At 42.1% G+C, this 16,172-nt stretch overlaps 2 protein-coding genes across 2 annotated transcripts in view; one reads left to right on the forward strand and one right to left on the reverse strand.

Annotated features, from left to right (window-relative positions):
• The window catches only part of LOC131912910 (LHFPL tetraspan subfamily member 6 protein-like), a 153,679-nt gene that overhangs the window by 73,314 nt on the left and 64,193 nt on the right, over positions 1-16,172 (reverse strand). The window lies entirely within an intron of this gene.
• Positions 1,678-16,172, forward strand: part of LOC131912328 (FRAS1-related extracellular matrix protein 2-like) — a 38,067-nt gene continuing 23,572 nt past the window's right edge. Inside the window, exons 1-9 of the mRNA XM_059264651.1 lie at positions 1,678-1,729; positions 1,776-1,925; positions 4,300-4,509; positions 6,982-7,179; positions 8,579-8,743; positions 9,748-9,930; positions 11,995-12,072; positions 12,991-13,121; positions 15,615-15,773. Of these exons, the coding sequence (XP_059120634.1) occupies positions 1,678-1,729; positions 1,776-1,925; positions 4,300-4,509; positions 6,982-7,179; positions 8,579-8,743; positions 9,748-9,930; positions 11,995-12,072; positions 12,991-13,121; positions 15,615-15,773 (1,326 nt within the window). The remainder of the gene's footprint in view (positions 1,730-1,775; positions 1,926-4,299; positions 4,510-6,981; positions 7,180-8,578; positions 8,744-9,747; positions 9,931-11,994; positions 12,073-12,990; positions 13,122-15,614; positions 15,774-16,172) is intronic.

The following is a 16,172-nucleotide window of genomic DNA, read 5'->3' on the forward strand; positions in this document are numbered from 1 at the left end:
CCCCTCCTCAGATGTGGAAAATGTAAGGAATGTATTGGTTTGTCAGTCAGGTCTGCTTGCCTGGGGTTATAAGATAACAACTCCATCTGTACACTCGCCTGCTCGTCCAAGTTCAAAGGATAGCAGGGAGGCGAACTATGCCGTAGGCAGATTTATCACCTCCGAACCAAAACAGGCAAACATTTCCAAGATTGATTTCATATTATCTAAGAGGCCAGGGGAGCTAAATGCTTTTAAATATGCTTACCAGTTGGAGGAAGAAAAGAAATAAGCGTGTGTATTATGTCTTCTAGTAAAGGTAATGAATTTGCAAATAGAGAAGTGGAGGAAGCTTGCCTTGGGCTTTTCCTGTGGCTTTGTTTTATTACATGTGCTGGGGATGGGATCCAGGATTGTGTACACACTAGGCAAGTGCTCTCACTGAGCTCACCCCACCACACTCACACCCAGCCACACCCTGTGGCTTTCTGAGGATTCACTTCACTTTGTGCATTTGGGGAGTTCAATCTAGTTCTATCAAACAGAACAGCGCCCCTTTAATGATGCTAAAAGTCCTGGTGTGAGCTGCGTGTTTTTAGATAAACTCCTTTTGAATCTTGTAAAACTAAGGACAAATAAGATTATTTCGCACATGCTCTCTTGATTATTTTACCTTTGCTAATGGCTGTTTAGAAGATAAACTCTCAATGGGGAACTACTGGCAGTTTCCTGTGAGGCTATCTCAAAATTTCAAAATTAGGTATTTTTAAAAGTATTCCCATAATTCATTTCAGTTTTCCCTAGACATCTACTGTCCTTCAGACCTCTGGCTATATCAAGAGTCATGGGTTAATCATAAAGAATCAGATAGGAAGTGACCTCTCCATCCATTGAAGTTCATTACCAACACAGGAGAACACTATGATCTGGAGGCGGGAACTATAGAACCCAAGCAGCATCGTTCACATTCCTGAGGACAGACGCTAACCTCTTAGCATGAGATGACTTACTTAGTGAAACCTCAGTTTGTATAGAGGATACAAAAGCCCTCCAAATAACTGGCACCCAGGCCTGGTCGTTCTAAAGTCATAGGGACTCACAACTTTTATACTAATCTAGTTTGTAGAGTCTAATCCTGATAATTAAAAATAGACTCAGACATCGTGAGTTAAATCTAAATTCAATGGACCAGAAGACAGCATAAGGCAGATGCCATCTCTCTGTCCCACAGTAGTTTAGTGAGGAATGAGAAAATGAATGCTCAGGAAAAACTTAAAAAAAAAAACAAAACTTTAAAAAAAACTTTAAAAAAAACAAAGAGTACTCAGAAGGCAGAGGCAGGAGAATCTCTGTGAGTTCAAGGCCAGCCTGGACTACAGAGTGAGCTCTAGGATAAACCAAGGCTACACAGAGAAACCCTGTCTCAGAAAACAAAACAAACAAACAAAGGTGTTATATATTGGGTTTCATTTGACTGTATTTTTCCAGCTAAGCTTTTAACGGCACTAGAAACCATTTATCACCTACATATGGGTTTATGGTTGTATCTCAGTGGTACAGTGCTTTCTTGGCATACATGAGGCCCTGGGTTCAATCCCCAGCACCCCAAAACATAACAATAAAGGTATTTACGCAAATGAAAAGTAAGCCAAGTCGTGTGCCTTAAGATGAGATATCAGCTCACTCAAAGGAAACGTGATGTCGTCAATAGAGGGAAGCAGACTTTTGGATGTCATCTCAGGGGTAGCTGGTAAAGAGAGAAATAACAGCAGTGTTTTCTATGTCCTGGTGAACAGAGCCGGTCTTCTACTTTGGGGATGTCCAGTACTCGGTGGATGAGAGTGCCGGCTACGTAGAGGTGCAGATATGGAGGACGGGTACGGACCTCTCCAGGCCTTCGAGCGTCACCGTGAGGTCCCGGAAAACAGAACCACCCTCTGCAGATGGTGAGCGTTCCACTGCATCAGCCTTCTGTGTTTTTCTGCCGCTTCCAGCTCCCAAACACTTCACCTAACTAAAACACTCTTTGTTGTTGTTGTTTGTTTTTTGAGACAGGGTTTCTCTGTGTAGTTTTTGGTGCCTGTCCTGGACTAGCTCTGTAGACCAGGCTGGCCTTGAACTCACAGAGATCCACCTGCCTCTACCTCCCGAGTGCTGGGATTACAGGCGTGCACCACCACCGCCCGGCGACTGAAGCATTCTTAATGGACTACTTCCTCCTGAAATTATTACTATAGAGTATGTAAATTTAAACTTTCCCATTGTAAAGAAAGAGATTTTGAGACGATGAACCAGAGTCTAGGTCATAATGTATGGTTCAAAGGCTACATTGCAATGTCCGCATTTGCACGGCTTGGTTCTCTACTTGGCAAATCTAATACGATTAGCTGTTCTGACACATCCTGGGGAGCAGCCATACCAGCCATCCTCACAGAATCTGAAGACATTTAAGTCTCTCCCAGGTGTGCCTCTTCCCTGGCTACCTCCTCATTTTAACCAAGTGTCCCTGTAAATACTTGAGATTTAGCGGGCATCCCTCTACACATCGTCATATAAATTGTCCTAACCAGCACAGCGTTGTTTCTTACCCTAAGCTCTAAAACACTGCTGACGAACTTTAGGGCAAACATGAGGCTTAAAATCTCCTTTCCTTTTTTCAGCTGACCGACAAGACCATTTTTCTCATATATACCCACCCCTCCATCCTATGTGACTAGTGTGTGACATGAACAAATACACACAGATCTCCTCATACATGCTACTCATCATCAGTCGTCCCGCAGAGCAGCAGGCAGGAGCGGCTCCATTTTCAAAGTCACCCATACAATAAACCAGCTCTGCACCTTGCAGACTGCAACTGTCTGTTAACATATGTTTAGCCAAATGGTTCTTTTTCCTTTTTTCTTTCTTTCTTTGTTTCATTTTTATTTTTTAATTTTCACACAGAGTTTCACTGTGCAGCCCTGGCTGGCTTGGAGCTTGCTATCTAGACTTGGCTAATCTTGAACTTTCTACATGGACCAGGCTGGCCTTGAACTCACAAAGATCTGCCTGTCTTTGCCTCCTGAGTGCTGGGATTAAAAGCATATGCTACCATACTCAGCCCCCCAAATTATTCTTTTTTTTTTTTTAGAGGCAGAGTCTTTCTATGTAGCCCTGGCTGTCCTGGAACTTGCTATCTAGACCATATTGGCCTCAAACTCATGGAGATCTGCCCGTCTCTGTTTCCTTAGTGCTGGGATTAAAGGTGTACACCACTACAACAGGCAAATTATTCACTTTTAAGAATGAAATTCAAATAAGAGTTGAATGTATACATAAAGAAAAATAAGAATAAAGAGAACTAAAATACAAAGGAAACATAAGAAAACGTGTGTGTGTGTGTGCATGTGTGTGTGTGTGTGTGTGTGTGTGTGTGTGTGTGTGTGCGCATTTGTTTTTGTTTGGGGTTTGGATGCTAAAGACTGAATTCACAACTTTGCAAGTACCCAGTATATACTCTTCCACTGAGTCACACCTGCAACCATAAGGGATAGAGATTTTCTTCTAATCAGTCAGAGACAGATACACTCACAATTGCACATTCAGAGATAAAATAGTACAAAATGAGAGTTAGAATTGCAAGACTATTAAGAAAAGAGAAAAGCATACAGAACTACTGTTCCCACTCTCAAGTCTTCTTGGACATGGTGGCTGAAGATTAAAAGACAACTGTATTTTTAACTACTTTATGTGTAAATAGAGGTATCAACACTACGTATGTATGACATGGTCTGAAAAAATACTAACTCAAATATCATATGTGTCTTTGGAGTTGAAGTTTGCTTCATTGCCTAGAGTGAGTGTGGGGGCAGAGGAACTTAACACTGAAATGTGTGGAGTTCTAACCAAGAGGCCACCATATGCCTAAGTAAAATCGTCACCCCAGAAACAGAAATAAGATAGATATTTAATTGATATGAACAAAATTTAGATGTATCCGTTGTATATACAACATTACCATGTATTTGATTGATATGCTGATTGTTGTAGAATTGATTATCAAAGGACTTTAATAAAGATGGGAAAAGAGATAAAATGAAATGCTAAAATATGTAATTCAAATCCAGCTATTGGAGATAAGGTTTAGAACTCCATCTTAGATTCACGACGTCAATGACAACGTAGATCCAATTTTTCCATCTGTTAATTAAATGTATTTCTCTGTAGTATTTTGTATGTATGTTGTATAGTATAAAACATTAACTATAACTTCATCTGTATAATTGTTTTTTTTTTTATTTCGTTCCAATGTAAATAATCCATTCCTTATGATTTTAGCTGGAACAGATTATGTGGGAATCAGCCGCAGTTTAGATTTTGCGCCTGGCGTCAACATGCAGACTGTTCGTGTTGTCATTCTGGATGACCTGGGAAGACCCGTGCTGGAGGGAATTGAAAAGTTTGAACTGGTACTCCGCATGCCGGTGAACGCTGCCCTTGGCGAGCCCAGCAAGGCCATGGTGTCCATAAATGACTCGGCCTCCGACTGTGAGTGACTTTCACTTTTACAATGCTAAGACTGAATGTATATAAATGGCAGGTAGGGGGATAAGCTGTATACAACTGTATGCATTTGCTAGGGCTGACATCGTCAAGGGCCACAGACCAGGTGGCTTGAACAACAGCAGCCCCTGCACTCTTAGGGAGATGCCTAAATGAAAGTCAGCAGGGTGGTTCCATCTGAGGCCACAAGGGAGAGATGTCACAGGCCTCTCTCACTGACTTGTTGGTGGCCATCTTGTCCCTGTGCCTCTCCACATCATCTTCCCTCTTCAGACATCTGTATGGCCTGGTGTCTCTTTGACACGAGAATACCTGGCATATTTGGCCAGCATCAGTCCCAATGACCTTTAATTTGATTACCTGTCTACTACTACTAGCAAGGTACTCAGGATATGAATTCAACATGGTAGACGTTGGCATGGGAGACACCGTTCACCCTATACAAATACCCCACAACTTTTCTCCTCCTGCTCATTTTGATGGAATTAGACAGTCTTTAAAGAAAATCACTAGTCTTCTTCTTTTTAAAGGACAATGTGATATTATCATTGGTGTTTTGAATGATTCAAAAATTTCCTCACCACATGCATGGTCTTTTCCCACTTAATACTATACAATTTCTGTCACCCAGCCACGCCTCGGATTTCTCTAATCAAATGTCAAGTACACTGTTATTGTGTGACACTACTCCTTCTTTAAGAAGACCAAAGTCTACCAAAGGATAGCACCAGAGTCCAACTGGTTGGACCTGTAAGTTCTATTGGGGTTCTTAAAGGAACAGACATGACCCAAAGACAGCTGCATCACCAAAGCCCACCCTAGCACTGGTGACAGTTTACAAATGATGGACACCTGGAATGCACTGCACAGCATGCAGGCATCTCAACGAATTGGAGGCTATCTCTTCTAGACAGTAGGGCTAGTCTCTGCCTCTTCAGGGCAGCTCAGCTTATCTGACAGTGTCTTTCAGTCATCTCTACTGCTTATATATGATTGAGAAGGGGAGGGGGAGCTAGTGAATCTGGTCAGTTTCAGGGACTTCTGGAGTCTTTGTCTACTCCCTGAACTTAAGAAGCTTCTCTGCAGGATGGAGTGTTTCTCCCCTTCCCAGAATACCCTGTTGTTCCATCACCCTTCTAACATCACCCTTCCATCCAAGGTAGACACTTGTCTTGGAAGAAATTGCAACACAAAAGATTTCACAGTGGGGCTGGAGAGATGGCTCAGCGGTTAAGAGCACAGGCTGCTCTTCCAGAGATCCTGAGTTCAATTCCCAGCAACCACATGGTGGCTCCCAACCATCTGTAATGAGATCTGGCGCCCTCTTCTGGCCTGCAGATATACATGCAGACAGAACACTGTACACAAAATAAATAAATCTTTAAAAAAAAAAAAAGATTTCACAGCAAGCCTCTTTAACCATCATCACTCAATTTCCTACCATGATGATTCCAGTGGTTCTTGGAAGAAAGGAACCTGCTATCAATGAGACCTGTGTATGACTGACCTGGCTTAGGTGTCACCTAAAACTAACACATGCACACATCCATCAGCTTTCCCTACTATTCTTGCATAAAATGTACTTGTAATTGAAAGGAAAAGTATTGGTTTCTCAGAACCCCAAGACCAAGCTCTCAGCACGAAGGAGATTATTTGCCCCAGAGGGACAGAGGGCAGGGATAAGAGACAAAGGCAGGAGATAGAGGATGAGGGAGAAGGGGAAGAGGAGCAGGGGTATTTGTCCCAGAGGGTCAAAGGACTGCCTCTGGATAGAGAGGACAGATGTGGCCTGTAGGCAAATGGCAGTTTATAAAGGTAAAGGGGAAACCCTGTGTTCGGATGAGGTGTTTAATTTTAATTAGACGTGTTAACTAGGTGAGCCAAAGCGGGTTTTGGGTTACTGGATTTCAGTACTTTGATAGCTAAACATTGGTAATCAGCCTCTGTAGGAGGAAGTGGCCAAATAAGGGAATAGACCTTGCCGGCTAGCGTTAGGAATACAATCTAGTGTTTTTAGCAAGGCAGAGGGAACGGTGGAGAAAAAGGGCAAGGCGTGCCAGAGTCATGCTTGCCAGGCCCTGGCTGGCTAGAGTCCCTTCAGGAATTATGTGCACAATGTTAATGTTCTTCACATCAAGAAAATCTGAAGGCATGTGACCACACAGCAGTTTTGATACAAATATCTGAAGGTCTCTGGTTTTGCCTACTTCTTAAGCGTTCACTGCACGTGCTTACTTCACAAAAGAGGCCAATAAAAATTACAAGGACAAGGAGATGAAAACTTTCACAGTGATTTTCTCAAAGCCAAAATGTTGGCCAGGAACTGAGTAGAAACCGAGACACTTTTCTCATATTTCTGTCTTATTATCAACATTATACTATAGCACCTGAAATGTCATTTTTCCATAAGGACATGTCTACTCATTTTGACCCACGAGTCTGTTTTTTTTTTCCCAGTGCCTAAAATGCAATTCAAAGAGAGAGTGTACACTTGCAATGAAGACGATGCCCGTGTCGTGGCAATGATCTACAGGAGCGGTGACGTCCAGCACAGGTCCTCTGTGAGATGCTACACGAGGCAGGCGTCCGCGCAGGTGATGATTGACTTCGAAGAACGCCCAAATACTGATGTCTCCATTGTCACATTCCTCCCCGGTACGTATGAACTTGAAAATGATTTAAATCTCTTACTGTATTTATTGATTTTGTGTGTATGTGCATGGGATGTGGGGGGAGGGGCATGTGCATGCCACAGCTGACATGAAGTCAGAAGACAAGTTTTAGGAGTTGGGATTTTGTTCCCTCCCACCTTGTGGATCTGGAGGATTAAACTCAGGTCATCAAGGTTATGGAGACAGTGCCTTAAGCCCTTGAAGTTTCTATATGTAATTTAAGAATACCACATGTGGATTGAGAAATTGGTAATCAGGAAAATACAGTGAAATCAAATCTCCCAATTTTCCAACAAGCTTGCACCATGAGTTTATGTGTACTAAGTGACAAGGCATATGCATTGCCACAGACATCTTGGGGTCTCTTCATTAACCTTTTGATTCCTAATGATGTATTTTATTGTTAGTTCTCAGCAATCAAGAACCTATCAAATATGCAAATTTCACAAGGCTAGAAATTGAAGTTAATGTTGAAATGTTATTAGGCAAAATATACCTCACACTTTTATGGGGTTTTAAAATTTATTTATTTTTATTTTATGTGCATTGATGCTTTGCCATGGCTGTTGGGTCCCCTGGAACTGGAATGACAGACAGTTGTGAGCTGCCATGTGGGTGCTGGAAACCCAGGTCCTCTGGAAGAGCAGCCAGTGCTCTTAACCACTGAGCCATCTCTCCAGCCCTGTATCTCACTCACACTTTTAATGAATATCAGTGCCTTCAGATATTCCACTACTTTAACCTAGTAGTTTAATTTTGTGAAATATATTCTATTGAAAAGAAGCAGAAAGTTGTGCTCATATTGATGGAGTATTGATAACAAGTTATGTGGCCAACAGTAAGGCTTATTTGGTAATATTTGAGTAACCATATGCTTGTGTGTCATATAGACATTAATATGTTCTAAAGAATTTTTAATGAGATTGGAGAAAGTCAGTACTACAATATTGGTCCCAGTTATTAGAGGCAAGAATTCAGTTGTTTTGGGTCAATGATTTGTTCAACAAGACAAAAGTTAGTAACATGAAAAAACCAGGGGAGTCAGATTAACCAGGGCCATCAGCAGTGGCCTGTTGACTCACTTCCCAACCACAATTCTAAGAACTCACGCACAAAACTGGCATTTCCTTTGCTTTCTAAGATGCATGCTGGACTGTGAAAGGAGAAATTACAGACATCTTTATGAAAGTATGGGCCTGTGTACAAAGAGTCATGTATTCAGCAAACACTTATTCCAGGCTTATTCCAAACAGCAGCCTTTGCACTGGCAGAGAGGGGCGGATTGGGGGGTGGAGGGTTGTGGGGGAGCAACACCCTGCTCTTCTGCTTTGTTCTAGTTGTTGGCGCATCCTTCTAGAGCCTGTCACTGTCTTTTGCTCCAGGTGAGACCGAGAAGCCCTGTGTCCTCGAGCTGATGGATGACGATATATATGAGGCCGTGGAGGAGCTGCAGCTGGTACTTGGCACACCACAGAGCAGCTCTGCCTTCGGGGCTGCAGTGGGCGAGCAAAATGAAACTCTGATAAAGATCCAGGACGATGCTGACAGTAAGAAGTTACTGCCTTTGCGAACCAGTGAATCTGGAACTGAAGTCTTCCCCCCCTCCATCCCCCCACCCCCACCCCCACCCCCGAGTTCCTAGGTGGCTCAGAAAAGTATCCCCTCTTTCTTAGTAGGTCCTGCAAACAACGGAGACATAAGAAAACGAGTGAGAAACAAAACAGAGCCCCAAAACTGATCAATTTAGGGGGCTGATAAGATGCTCAGTAGATACAGCACTTGCCAGACAAGCATGAGGATGAGTGTAGGTCCCCAGCACCCACATAAGAGCTGGGCAGGGGTGGAAGCCTGCTAATAATCCCCTACTTCATTCAGGAGGCCGAGGCAGAATCACTGGGGCAAGCTTGCTAGCTAGACTAGCCAAATTGGCAAGCTCTAGGTTCAGAGAAAGACCCTGCCTCAGAAAATAAAGTGGGCAGTTATGGAGGAAGACAGCCAGCATCAAGTTCAAACCCCAACATGCACATGCTGCACACGTAAGGAAAACTGATAACCCAAAAAGCTTTGGATATAGTTCAATGGTCACGTACTTACCTAACATGTACATGACCCGGAGTTCAATGCCAGCGCTCTAGAATTTTAAAACTGACAAAGCTCATTGGGGAGGCTATGGCTCATGCCTGCATACTGAAGCACAAGCCTTCATACCTGCCCTCTCCCCTACCTATGTCTTTATGTCTATCCAGTCCTGGGCCAGTGGTTCCCCCTTCCACGCCCCTTCTCAATGGCCTGCTCTTGTAAGATCTATGGGACAAAGAGACAACCCAGAGGACATGCCTTCTGTGGGCTCACCGTTTCCCAGGAAGGATCTAGGCTACACTTAACAGCTTCTCTTTCTGCACTCACACTAATATTGAGGCAACAGAGAGAAGCCAAGAGTATAACAATAATAAAAGTCCCCCATGGGGAAAGAAATAGAAAGGGTGAAAACTGTCCACCCCCACCACCCTTTGCCAGCAACTTAATTTGTCTGTGTTTTCCGCACTCTTAGAAGCTGTTATCAAATTTGGAGAAACCAAATTTAGTGTCACTGAGCCCAGCAAACCAGGAGAGTCCGTGGTCGTCAAAATTCCAGTGGTCCGCCAAGGAGACACTTCAAAGGTTTCCATTGTGAGAGTCCACACCAAAGATGGCTCGGCCACCTCCGGAGAGGATTATCACCCCATGTCAGAAGGTATGGGTCTTCCAGGGTCTGTCACCAGCTGAATTGTGCTGCACTGTTGGAGCTGGGACTTTGAGAAAAGGGGGGAAAAGTGAATATAAATGAACTTTTAAACTACCCTTAGAAGTACAAAGAGCAGAATCCCCAGAATTTTCTCTGAGGGAAATTTTGAGAATTTCTGTGTGCTTTGAGTCCACTGACTGTGAGTTTTACCTCCATCCAGTGGTCAGACGTTACAGCATTTGTGTGCTGTGAACGGGAAAGTGTGTGCTAACCCTGCTGGACATCTTCATTCAAACATTAGCGTTAGAAAACTTTCTGCTAACAGGGAAGAAGATTGAGAAGATAATGGAATACCAGCCACAGCAGCCCTGTGGGGTGCAGGAGCCTCTCTGGACACCCGGTATTTCTTCCATGTGCAAGTTTGGGGACCGTTCCATCATTTACTTTCAAGAGCTAGTAAAATAAATAGATGTTCCTCTCTCTCTCTCTCTCTCTCTCTCTCTCTCTCTCTCTCTCTCTCTCTCTCTCTCTCTCTCCATTATTTGCTAACAGCATAATCATAAACATAAGTTATGATTACCAACGAATGTTCTTGCTTTTCTACCTCTTACCCTCAGCGGCCATTAGTTCTTTAATCACAACGTTCTGGGTATTCACCTTGATTTTCTGACTCACTAACAAAATGTAAAAAGTGACTGGTGGGTGTTATCAAATCAGTAACAAAATTCATAGGTAATAGAAACATAATACCTTCTAAATGGAGCGTAATTTCCCTCGCATGAACAGTCAATGTTATTCCCAGACTTGGAAGCACATCATGTGTAATTCAAAAGCCATGAAAATAAAGCAGGGTTTTCTATCAAATTACAAAATCTCAAGTCAGTCTTTCTGGAATGAACAGATTTTACATGAAAGAAAAACTGTCTTAAATATCACTGTATGACCTTTTAACAGAAATTGTTTATCTTAGAAATAAAGTTCTTCTTTTAGTGACCAGAGCAAAATTATAACTATGTAGTGAGCTAACAAACAGAGCTGAATAAAGTTAAACAGCACTAAATCCACGTGCGTGTCGAGTAATCCCTAAGCACCGACTTACTGTTTATAATAAAACTTGATAGATTTTTTTAAAACATGTTTTAATTATTCATTTTATAATCTAAATTGGGGTTGAGACCAATCAAATAGGAAAAGCATTGTCATAAAAGTTGAACTCCTGTTCTGTGAGATGAAATGATTGAGTAGGACAAATGTGAGGAGAGACTTAAATCTCATCAAGAAAATGCACAGCAAGAAGCAACCATTGAGATGTTTACAATAAATTATTTTTAAATATCTTAGACATTTGCTTTGTATAACTCAGAGGGGGAGGGTGGCTGTAAAAACTTGAATGCTTACAGAGTGAAGTCTGGGGACAGGAACGAGTGAAACCAGGGAAAACGGAGAAGCTGGAATGTTGGCCAACCCAAAATTCCATAGTGGAGAAGAGCCCACAGGCATCTTTAGTTAACAGTTACCTTGAAGAAAGATACAGAACAACTCAAGTATCCGTGTTTTCCTATGAAATTCCCCAACTTTTTTTAGTGTTAAAAAAGTAATTTTTTAAAAGTCACACCAAACAGACCAACCTAATTTATTTTATAAAATAACATTGCATTGCATACAGCAGATATACACACCAAAATTTGCTTTTAAAAATGTAAGAACCAATTGGGAGGCTAGAAATAATTAGCTGTTCTCATCTTCCTGTGTTTCTCACGGGGGCCAAAAAATCCAAGACTGTTGAACTCAAAAAGCATACTAAGGCTAAATGATAGTGGGGGAATGGAATTATATCCAGAATTGGAATGAAAATTTTAATTGCATTGATTAGTAGCTGATTTTTTAAAAATTTTTCTTTGTAATTGGTAATAAAAATTTTGAAGTATGAAGTGGGTGGGAAGTACATCAGAAATGCGGTTTCCTGACGTGAAGAATTGATAACTGAGTGACTGCAAGTATGTCAGGAAATAGAGCTGTCTCTGCTAATTGGAATGATGGTGTTTGTCTTCCTTCCTATTTTCTCATTGGAAGCCGAAGGACATCTACAAATCAGCTCCTCCACCTTCTGTAGTAAGGCCTGCTACTCAGGCTTCAATAAAACCCATCATGGTAATGCTTTAAGTTTTTAAATTAACTGATAGCAAAGTACCCTCCCTCGTGGTTGGATTGCCTTCTCACGATAGCAAAGCAGTCCTTGCTGAGTGGGACAGGTGAGGGAGAAAACATTGTCATTTACGTTTCTAGAAACAGCAAGAATAAGTGCCTTTGAAATATAATTTAGTAATGCACTTAAAACAATTCCAATCCAGCCTCATATGCATCTTCCTAAACCTACTAACATTCAGTCATTCCTATCCACGGTCCTGTTTACTGGGTTTCATTGGCTTAGGAAATCTGTGAGCTGAAAGGGGAGTTTTTTTTTGCCCAATATAAAAACTATTCACTGTCTCATCACTCAGCAGTTTCCAAACTGTGGGTCAACAGATCAGTTTACTAAGTCATGATTGGAATTTTCCTTTGGATAGAATAGAGAAGAATAGAATAGTAGAAAATATCAGAGTGGAAACAGGGGAGATGCCTCAGCAGGTGAGAGGGCTTACTATTCAATCATGAGATCTCAGTTCAAATCCCAGGACCTCTCCTGGCTCTCCATGCTTGGAACCCTCCTGGGTGGGAGGACCGATGGGACTTGTTGGACACCAGCCAAGGTGTCTAGGTCTAGTGGGAGACTCTGTCTCAAGGTAATAAGGTAAAAAGTGATAGAACAAAGCACTTTATATCCTTCCCTGGCCTCCACACGTGCACAGGTACACCACACACACACACACACACACACACACACACACACACACACACACACTACAGTATAGTACAAATAGTACCAATAAATTAGCAGTTTGATTCCCTTTAAGTAAGCATACACCCATGTACTGGACCGCAATGTAAAATGTCCTTGTTATATACCACAGTCCAAGAAGATCTCAGGTTCATAGGCAAAAGACTAAATCAGTGACTTTGTATTTGTAGAAGTCGAGTTTAAGGAAGGGGAAACCCAGCATATCGTTGAAATTGAAGTCGTCTTCGACGGGGTAAGAGAGATGAGGGAGGCCTTCACTGTTCACCTAAAACCAGATGAAAATATGGTGGCAGAGACGCAGGTAAGCGAGACGATGTGTTTGTAAGTCTGCAGCCAACCTTTTCTTAGAATAAATGCATGTGAGACATCACAGTGAAGAAGACTCAGGACTAGAGAGATGGCTCAGCAGTAAAAAGCACCTGCTGCTCTTGAGGAGGACGTGGGTGTGGTTCCCAGCACCAATACACACGGTGTCTCACAACCATCTGTAACTGTAGTTCCAGGGTCTCCCAGGCCTTTTCTGGTCTCTGGGCACTGCATACACACACACACACACACACACACACACACACACACACACACGCATACATGGAGGCAAACACTCATGCATGTAATATAAAAATAAATCAATCTTTTTAAAAAATAATAATGGCTGGGCAGTGGTGGCGCACACCTTTAATCCCAGCACTCGGGAGGCAGAGCCAGGTGGATCTTTGTGAGTTCAAGTCCAGCCTGGTCTACAGAGTGAATTCCAGGAAAGGCACCAAAACTACTCAGAGAAACCCTGCCTCAAAAAACCATAATAATGATGATGATGATGATGATGATAATGATGATGATGATGATGTTGTACATGAAAGGGGATGCACATGGTCCCTTTCAACTGCCCAAATTAATTTCTGTTCTGATTAGATCAGAACCTGGACATTTCTCTCTGTCTTTGGAAAATCGTGTTGGTGGAAACTCAAAGTTGTAGTCCCCGGACCCCACATCAGCTCTCTTAGCCTTCCCATGTCATGACTGACATTGGAATTGCCTGCCACAAAGATGGAACATTTATTCAACACTAATTGAAGCAGACATCTTTACCCACCAAGCACTTTCCTGGCCCTCCAGGGCTTCACTAGTTCCTCCTAATTAGGTTAGAATTTGATGTTGAGAACTTCATGGGCAAAATTTTATAGTCATAAAATGTGTTTTCTACATCATATCACCTACCATATTTTCTTCAAGATAGATGTAATCTCCATAGAATTTGTTTTTAACGGTGGAAAAAAATTTTAAATGACATGCCACTCATAGGAAAAGGTCAATTTAAGCAACACTATGTGTAAGTGTGCTATACTGCTTTTATTGTTTCATTCTTTGTTAATGAGAAATCAAATGGAAGAATATGTTTTCTTAAGTATTTTTATTATTCAGTAAAAATGGTAATTCTGTGACATTGCTGTCCTTCAAGAATTTTTTAACTCTAATATATGCATGCTTTTTTATATTCATGGGTGGATTGTGTGCACACACCTGGAGGTCAGAGGCAGCCTAGGAATCAGTTTTCTCCTTCCACAGTCTAAATTCTGGAGATCAAACTAAGGATGCTGGGCTTAGCAGCAAGTGCCTTACCTTCTCGGACATCTCTCCAGCCACATTGTTATCCTTCTTAAGTCATATTTAGAACTCAAGATCTGTGTGTAGAAAGTCTTGATGAAAGAGATTTTTGTGAGTCTTTCCCTGTTTTTATGGACTAGCATGTGACATTCTTTTGAGTAAAGGAACAAAGAGTCCCAAAAAATCACTTTCAGTGTCAGAGACTCTTAAAAATATAGAAACGTCTTTGGTTTGACTGTGATTCAACTTACATTTCTTTGACTTTACATTGCTGTAAAATTATGTGTAAAAACATAATTTGAATTTACTTTTATCTCTGTTCCACAACCACGAGGTGCAATCCTACAGTGCTGTGTTGCTGGTCCATGATGTTCACAGGGTTAGGAAGATTAAACACACTCTTGATTTACAGTCTTTTCAACTTGGGATGTGCCCGTTGCATATGACACTATTGAAAGTGTCAGGGCAATGCTTGAGGACTGTTCTATCAGTCATCAGAGGTAGGAAAACTGCTCAAGAGCCAGAGACATGGACAGAGGTGACTTTCCTCCTTGACTAGACAATATCCAGACTCTCCTTCTGTCTCGTGCTCATCTTCTCTCTCCCCTCGTCCCAGGCAGTCCAAGCCTTTGTCCATCTAAAGCTTAGCTTCTCCTTGGCCTCTCCGCATCACCACAGCCCACACAATCCCATGACCTTGACAGTCTCATTTCTCTCAAGGTGTCTGTCAGTTTTTTCTCCCACTGTCAACTAATGGATTTTGTTGTTGTTGTTGTTGTTGATGTAACTTCAACGTCACAAACCCACAACTGATTTATCTACCATCATCACAACTGAAGAGAAAACCTTAGAACCCAAGTATCTCATGGGCTAGTGGCACCACAACTGATTTATCTACCATCATCACAACTGAAGAGAAAACCTTAGAACCCAAGTATCTCATGGGCTAGTGGCAAGCCTTTGTATGAGCCACCCAAGGCTGAGGTCCCTCCCCCGTAAACATTCAAGATGAGCAAGGTACCAGGGTCACATGAAATAGAATGTGTGTGGGCTGTCACTCTGCATGGCGTCTGGGCAGGACGACTTCCTCACAGAGATTCCAGAGATTTTTCCAGTCATTGTTCTGAATGAGAGAAGTTCCAGGACCCTGAATATTTGATAATCAACGATCACTCTCCTTTCCTCTTAGGCAACCAAGGCCATTGTATATATAGAGGAAGTCAACAGCATGGCGGATGTCACCTTTCCCTCTGTCCCTCACATTGTGTCCTTGCTGATATATGATGACACTTCCAAAGCCAAGGAGAACGCTGGGCCTGTGTCTGGCTATCCCGTTGTCTGCATTACGGTGAGGAGGAAATAGATCAGTTTAGGGGAAATTTGAAGATAACTGATTTTTTAAAGATCTATCTATTTTTTTTTGTTTCACGTGTGTAAGTGTTTGCCTGCATGCTTGTATGTGCCCCACATGAGCTCCTGGTGCAAAGGGCAGAAGAGAGTGTCAGATCCCCTGGAACTGGAGTTACAGATGGTGGTGAGCTACCATGTAGGTGCTGGGGACCAAACTCAGGTCCTCTGTAAGAACAGCAAGTGCTCTTAACCCTCTCACCCCAGAAGATAACGATTTAAAATAATTATAAACTTCAGTATTGTCTTGGGAAATTTAAGGTTTAAGCTTTGAGCTGTGAAAAGCTTAAAATAACAATCATTAAATGGAGCTCCCATTTTCCTCCTCCCAAAACACAAA

The sequence above is a fragment of the Peromyscus eremicus genome, chromosome 6, assembly GCF_949786415.1.
Source record: "Peromyscus eremicus chromosome 6, PerEre_H2_v1, whole genome shotgun sequence".
Classification (NCBI taxonomy): Eukaryota; Metazoa; Chordata; class Mammalia; order Rodentia; family Cricetidae; genus Peromyscus; species Peromyscus eremicus.